This window comes from Alternaria postmessia (assembly GCF_024291825.1).
Source record: "Alternaria postmessia strain BMP 2775 chromosome Unknown scaffold_261, whole genome shotgun sequence".
In the NCBI taxonomy this organism is placed as follows: Eukaryota; Fungi; Ascomycota; class Dothideomycetes; order Pleosporales; family Pleosporaceae; genus Alternaria; species Alternaria postmessia.
Window position 1 is genome coordinate 1 of NW_026260334.1, and position 8,219 is coordinate 8,219.

The following is an 8,219-nucleotide window of genomic DNA, read 5'->3' on the forward strand; positions in this document are numbered from 1 at the left end:
CCCCAGCCCTCGACACACAAGATCCAAAATGCCTCTCCGCGCAGAACGGCCCATAGTGCGCGTCGAGCACAGCTCCATGCGCACCATCGAAACCCGCAGCACCGAGAACCTGTTCGGCCTCTGGTCTGGTGAGTGATATGCACGAGCATGTGCAGTGCACATGCAGCGGCATGTGAATGGCCACTAACTCGGCCTGACAGTCTTTGCACGATGCTCGCCCGCCATGGAAGACGGCAAACGCTACGAGAACATGGCCTGGCGGCTGTGGTCCCGTGAGACCTTCTGCTGCCAGCCCGACCCTGTGGCTGCTCCCCAGTGGGCCTTCCAGCGACAATTGTCCGCTAGTGCTACGGACATGCCCGAGCTGTCTACCAGCGTCGCCTCCGACGACTCCAACCTGGAGAGCGCCATCACCACGACTTCCCGAAGTGATCTCTCGGCCGACCGCCCCGACCTGCGCCGCCACGACTCCGCTACCAGCCAGGCCCGCGGCAAGCACATGACCCCCATTGGCCTCGAGAAGGTCGTCAACTCGATACAAGAGAAGAAGTTCATCGAGCCGCTGTCGCCCCTACCAGCCCAGCTCGCCCCACCTGTAGCCGAGCAGAAGCCCGTTCAGGACAACACCACGCCACCATCCACCGCCCGCCCCATCCCCGAAGCCTCCACTTCCACCGTAGCCACCTCGGTCAGCTGCGACATCATGAGCCCTGCAGTCGGCTCCGAAGCCAGCACATCCACCGACGTGAGCGAGCACAGCGTCGTCCGCGGCTTCGAGCCCGGCCACATCTCCACCTCAGTGCGATCCAGCACCAACCTGAACCCTACCCCCATCCTCAAGAAGACCTCCAGCTTCGTTACCAAGCCGCTTCCCGCAAAGGCCGACGCCAGCAAGAAGAGGCAGCCCATGTTCACTCTCGGCGGATCCTCCGAGGAGGAGAACGGCAGCTCCTTCGAGGCTTACTCGCTCCAACGCAGCTCTCTCTCACAGCAGCTGCGCAACGCTGCTCCCATGCGCAAGACTACCTCCTTCAAGAACGAGGTCAGCACGCGCACTTTCCACGACGTCTCCGAGAGCAGTGAGGCGGCCATTGAGAGCGACAGCGAAGACGACGATGTCGACGAGAGCGCCATTGAAGAGGAAGACTCCGATGAGGAGTGGGAAGACGACGACAACGAGGAGAGCGGTCCCCCCAGCGTTGCTGAGCACCGTCCTCAGTTCCCGCGTGTTGACTCGCAGGCCAACCTCACCTCCCGCCGCTCGCTTCTCACTACTGCCCTCCACCAAGGTGACCGCGCATCAGCTCTGCAAAATGCTGCATCGCGATCATCACCTGCCATCCGAAGGTCACGCACCCATACACCAAACGGACCTTCCGCTGGCAGCTCACCTCACGAAGACAGTGGCTTGATGATGCGCGAGCAAGCCTCCCGCCCAAAGCCTATCATCATGACTACCTCAAACGTCCACCCACCTGCCATGTCCCCCAAGACTACGCGCAGGAACATGCTGACCAGTGAGCTCACTGGATCACTAAGGCAAAACCTGCTGTGGGAGAGGCAGCAAAAGAATGCCACCACTAACGCGGTAGCAAAGCGCCAACAGAGCGCAGTCAACCTTCCAGCCCTCCGTCGGGCCATGACCACCGGCGACGTCAAGGGTCTAAACACCAACGAGCAACAAGCTCAAATTAGATCCACCACTTTCCGGGACGACAACAAGCCCGACAGCTCATACAACCAATTCTTTGATGGCGGAGACGCCCAAGAATACCACCGCTCCGGTTGGTAGCACAACAACATCCTTTTTTTTACATTTGCACTTCTAGCGGCATCTATGGTTTGGCATTTGACCAACGGCGTTTTGTCTTTCTTCACTTTAGCGGCCATCCAGTCTCCAAATGCACTGGTCAGCCGATTCATGGGTTATGTTCCTCCCAAAATCTTCTGATACCACCAGGGCCATTGAGTAGGCCCGATGAGGCTACGAATTTCTTTCATGCAGTCATACCGGACAAAGGGTGCTTCTTGTTTTGAAGATGGGTTACGGCTCACGCCTACTTTGGTCTGTACTATCACCTGCACATGTACTTGTATCGGGCTCTTTGTCCGACCCATTATACCCCGGCATGGGAACGGCTCCGCGGAGCTGTTTGGACCATGGCATCACCTTTGCTTGGAAGATAGCAGGTGTTGGCCTAGATACCTTAATGATAAAAAGCGGATACTTCATCATCTGAGACTTCTACAAACTGCTTGTTGTGATTGTGCGCTAGGCCGAGGTAGTTTCAAGGCCTCATCGACTGACTCTAGCTGTCAGCTGTTCCGGGGTTCGAAGGTCCCAACAAGACGCATGTTCTTACCGCTCTTCTGAACCATCCCACCGAAGCTAGTTACAAAGGAGGCGCTTATGCACGCTTTGCTGTGGCCTTCATGCAGTGCCGGATCGCACCACCACCATAATAACATCTGCCGCGCCTACAGGGCACGTTGTCCGTGTCACGATGGCGATCAGCCTGCGACATGTTTATTGATGATACAGCGAAACCTGGATCTGCTCGTCGCTCGTCACAGCCCAAAGTCAAATTGACAATGTCGCGGCTATTCCCTGCGCCGCGTTCCTCTTCCCTCGGCCCGGCTTCCTGTCTACCGTCCTGAATGATGCGTGCCTGACATGTGCTGCTGTGCCGCTGCTCATCACAAGGAGATCACCAAGGGCATGCGGTACTCGAGGGAGCTCCCTCGTGAGAGACGACCCTTGCACAATATACTCCTGGATGTGGGCAACGTGCATCGTGGCGAGCACACCCAAAGTTCCGTCGTGCGTCGTGCGTCGTGGGATCTGCTGGCGAGACTCGACGGCTGCACTGCTGCAGACGCCGCTCAGCCTTATGACTCGAGCTGCGAACTCAACACCACACACACTCTACCACGCCATGCAGTCTCGACGCTCGATGTTTCAGCATTAGAGTCTACGACTCAAGAAGTGAAGCTTTACTTAGACACTGATAACACTGACGACCATGGGACGCCACTACGTCATGCTGGCGGATAGCTGAAGTTACAGCAGTTCCCCGCCCACCGTTCTGCTCAAGGCATCCTCGCCCCTCGCTGCTCATTTGCATCTGCATCAGCATCACTCAACCAGCAACCACCATGCAAGCCTCGCCAGTTGACTATGGGGCAGTGGTCTCGCCAATCGTCCTCCATTCGTCGCGCAGGAATCATTACACCGGATTGCGCGGGCTCAACCCAGCGCGGCCCCAGTCGCCTCTCGCATTGTTGACGCTCACTATTACCACCGTTTTTCAAATTCCTCTGATCATCCGGATGCTCTAAAAACAACATCATCCCTGGAACGGCGGAAGGCGACGCTCTATCAGGCACCCGCAGCGCTACCCCGCGACCAAGTCGGTCTGGAGGTCGATGCGTTGGCAAGTTAGCGCCTGCGAGTGGTCATCTGAAGCCAGCCTTGACGAGTTATCTTGGAGATGCTTCAGCCTCATGTACAAGGAACTCCGCCACGGCTATGGCTCCCTGGCAATATCTCGCTCGACTGGCTCAAACGTCTAGTAATGCGCTTACACCCCCTCGTCCTGTGACTGTGACTATCGCGTTCGTTGGGGGCTTCGGTTCAGTATCACTCCAAGCCTCCTTTCTCCGCAGTTTCATTTGCTGCTACCGTGGGGGTCCCCGTCACATGAACACCTATCGTCACACTTCGGTGACGTTCCTTCTCGCCAATGCTGCTGAGAGTGCAGATCTGATGTCTGCCTACGCGTCGAACGGATACCGGAATGCTTGTTTTGATATGGTGAAGCAGAGATAATCAATTGCCGCTGTGCAGGACGCCATACTTCGCAGATCAAGCCGACGAGACCGCCGTCAGAATGTCGTGCTTGAAGTCGTGGCCGCGGAAACCTATCCCATTGCCTGAATGCAGAGTCCCACACGCAGCGCCATTGCTCCGTCAATACTTCCCGCATTACACATACTTCTATCACCATACTCAGCTGGCGCATCCGATATGCGAAACACCACAGTCATACCAAAGCTTATTGGCTTTGAATACGGGCCATTGGCACTGCGCACAAAGCAGCAGGACGCGCGGAAGTAAGCAACACCATAGTCAAGACACTAAGACTTTCTTGTCTCCTTGTTTGCATTTTTGTTGCCTCTCCTCAATTTTGGTCTCTATTATTCAGGCGTCCTTGGCCTGTCCATCATATTAGCGCTATACTGCCGTGCTTCATCCGGTGGCTTCTCTCCATCGGCACTCTACATCTACCCTATATCCACTCACTCCGTCATATCACGAAGTCGGAATAGTGGAAGTGGATAATGTAAACATCTGCAGGTTAACTTGTAACAGATGTATCAGGTGTCTCGAGTGTGCTTAAACGCCTGCCATTCTTAGCTAAACCTCAAGATTTTGCCAGCGCATCATACCGTCTCTTGACCTTCACCATAGTCGCTTCTCACTCGGCAAGATCTTCCATAATGCCTACAAGTATGGGATAATGACCTAGCCTAGCATGGTTTACCCCAAGCTTCGCTGGCATGTCTCAGTCAATACCATCGCGAATTACAAGGATCGATTGACAAAAATCTAGAAGACTACATCTGCGAAAGATCGCGATCTCGTACCCATTGATCAACTAGTTTGTTCATCGGGGGCGATCACGATCAGCCTCGTAGATTGCGAGTGACTCTTGACGCCAGAGTTGAATCGCGATCAAGCATGCACCATCTTTTTTCCGAAGTCTCGGTAGATGGACACGAGCTCCACATCACAAACGCGCCAAGATCGCATGCAGCCCTAAATCACCCACATGCCCATGGCATCCAAAGACGTACGTCATTCTTCACCAGCTCCCATGAGTCTCTTCGCGATTTCTTCAATGTTACAAACAACAACGGCAATCTTGCGGCATTTACCGTGCTGGCATGGGCTCTAGCCTTTGGGCTATCGAGACCGGAAGCCGAGGCATTTTCATGACATACGCTATCGAAGCTCAACCAACTCTGGGGTCAGAGAGGCGGGGAAAGACATTTCGCTGGACAAACGGAACTACCCCCGGCCACGTTTCGTCCACACCGGGGCCTTTTCGTATACGAACACATGGACAACGTGGTGCTCCTAGCACCTTCAATGAACACGGACGGCCATCACGCCATTCGCAGACCCGGCGAGAAGTACTTGGATGCTGCCCAGCGAAGATGATGCCGAAAGTATCCCGAATGTCTGCTCCGAAAGGTAAGTCACGATTACCAAACACCAAGAAAAGCAAGAAGATCACCCGCCATCACCACGCAACGGTTATCACGAACCAAACAATTGCACGACGATCCTGAGATTTGAGGCAAGCATGATGCAAGCCGTTTCTCAGGAACAGCGTCCACTTGGGCCGGTACTATGCGGTATATCTACGATTCGATCATGAGGCGAGTCAACACCTTGGTACGCTACCATTAGAGCCAAACTTTGGATGCGTTCCCCGGACCCCGGATTTACGTAGCATCGGATGGCGCTCCCGGAAGCAGGATAACGCCGCTGTGTATACCATGCCTTTTATTTCTTTTCTTGCATCGTTTCATTACGGTCCCTGCATTGCTTCGAATCTGCCAGAGAGTTCGGGAGTTTGTCGTGGTCAGCTGTCTCCAATCTTGCAGCGGCTGCGTCTTCCCCGCCATCATTGCAAGCATGAGCTTGCTGCTTTCAGCTTTCACCACGCGACACATCCTTGTATAGTGCGCGCCTTGACAAACTCTTGCATGCGGTACCGCTCTTGCCCACTCTTCGGCTTACGATTATTTTCAAGAATCTGGTGACTCATTATTGCTAAAGAGTAAGGATGGACCTACTAACCAACAGTCAGCACAACTACCGACGTAGGCAGTGTCGGGAAGATTCGGGTATTTCAGGTCTTCGGCTTGATACAAGTCCGATGAAGCACATTTCAGGACCAATTTGCGTCATGCCTCGCTGCCTTGCCTCATGATCTCCTGGTTTGCAGCTCGCCGGCCCGCACGTGTCAATCCAAACTAACGAAGATACGCCGAGACGAAACCCTGGAAATCTCACAACAGCAGCAATAGTCGGCGACGGCGCCGCTCGATGATTCTATTACCCACCAATCCCCTTTCTTGTTATGACTACGACAGACTAACTGGAGCGGAACGTTGTTTAGCTTCCCCACAAACGCCGCTTACCCCGCAAGGACAATCACGACACGACGACGAGCGGTTAGCTAAACAAAATAGGAAATTGCCGCCTAAGCACTGACTGGCCTCAATCTGATGCAACCATACAGAGTTTGGAGCGGAAGGTTTTGGCACGTCAGGTGTGCTGATGAAACTTGTGGAACTGGTGGTTACACTTCCCCAGACTGGCAACCCCGGACGTCGCAGGTTGCCATTTTGACCGTGTCAGGGTACACACCAGACCTTTCGCTGCACCCTCGACGCGAGGACCCCCTTTTTCGCATCAGTTGCTTTTCATGGTTCTTCGCTGTAGTCAAGTATGCTGTCATTAATGCGCCTCACTTGCTTCAGATCTGCGATACCCCTGGGTCTGAACTTGTTACCTACATGGAATCCGCGAGTAGATGCGACGCATCATGGGGCTTTCTCCGCAGAATATGTCTATTTTCCTGGGGTTTACTTGCTCGTGCTTTTGGGGAGCGATGACGTACATACTGGATCTATGCAGGTACCCAAGCCCCAAGACCGTCGATCATCGTCATTACTTGATTTGGTAATCCGGGTCAGAGAGATCCCAGGCGAACGAAACGACGTTGTAAAATACATTCTTTGTCAGCTTCCGAGTTTTCAAACTTGTTAACACAATAAACGAGTTTCGGAAGGAACAGCAGTCTGCAATCAAGGGAAATTCTAGGTGCGCGTCATCTGTAAATCTGACAAGATAGCGCTAAAGCAGACAGCCATGTTGGTTGGCGTTGTTTACCATCATCGCTGCTAATATCGATGTTTCTCTCAACAAAAGCATCTGGCGCCCGCAGGTGGTGTGGAGTCGCTATCGCCAACACCAGATCCACCCGATCGATTGGCCACGAGCTCATCAGCCTTTTCGCCATCGTTGCAGAAGATTTTCTAGAAGCCCCAGAGAATGATACAGCGCTTACGTTTTACATGGGCTTTTGCCGCACTTGTAAGCGTTTGCGCTCTATTGATAGCCAGTGTTGTTGGAGGCGACGCGCATCGTCCGTATCCGGCGCTCGCGAGGCTGTTTACGAGTTGACGCGCATTCGTGCAGGGTCCTATTGCTATTGATTGAGTTGACGAGTACGTCATGCTTGATCGCATTGGGCGTGCCGTACACCGCTCACGGAACCTATCGATTCAGCAGTTGTTGAGGCTGCAGTATCCTGTCGGTAATCCATTCTGGCTTGCGAATGCATGCATGAACCGAGTTTCACGTGCCATAGCTGCGCGAGCGCGCATGTGTCTGCTTGCCGAGCTCCACCGACACGCAACATCTATCACAGCGAAGACAAGGTGTTGTTTCGAGATAGGTTCGTACCTGCATTGCTACCCAAACGCCTGCTACATCGGATATGAAGTCTCGCCATTTTCTAAAAAGGATTTTTCTTTTTTTTCCTTCATTTTCAAGTCACATTGACATGGCTTTCCCCAACCGAGACATAGCTGCATGCGAAATCTCGGTTTCTCCCACGCTCGGCAAGGATTAAATCTCCACTTGGGCGTAAATCTACAATCCATAGTTCCCGCTGCGACGTTGTCACATGCCTGAGCATACACAGATGCGCGGACGAGAAGGGTGCTTTTCTTTACCTCGAAATCTCCAACCCGTAGACACCCGATGAAAAGGTCCACTGTAAAACGAAGTAGTTCCCGCAAGTTCCTGCTCCAGACTTCCTCGGTTATGTGTATGTGGGTGTTTATCTCCAGGTGTCCATGTCAAGCTGAAGCGACCCACCACGGCGAATGCCCGGCTCTCTCCAGTATCTGAGCCACAGCTCTTTCACCGCCACGCAAGCGGTGGTTTGGTATCGTTACACCGGTGTCAGAAGTGGTTAGCCTCCTTCCTTCTCCTCTCCATGCGCCGACTGCTAAGCTAGCTGACCGGGATGTTGATCACCCGGGGATGTTGATCACTCACAAATCTCAGCACTCCCACACAAAACACGTGTTATCTCTCCACGTACTCAACCAAAATGGGCGACCGTGAAGCAGCT

At 53.7% G+C, this 8,219-nt stretch overlaps 1 protein-coding gene across 1 annotated transcript; it reads left to right on the forward strand.

The window, feature by feature from the left end:
* Positions 1–28: 28 nt before the first annotated feature.
* J4E82_011647 (uncharacterized protein) lies at positions 29–1,792 on the forward strand (the record flags this gene model as incomplete). Its single annotated transcript, XM_051737847.1, has 2 exons — positions 29–128; positions 201–1,792. The coding sequence occupies 2 exons, from the start codon at positions 29–31 to the stop codon at positions 1,790–1,792; spliced, it is 1,692 nt and encodes a 563-aa protein (XP_051582394.1).
* Positions 1,793–8,219: the final 6,427 nt, after the last annotated feature.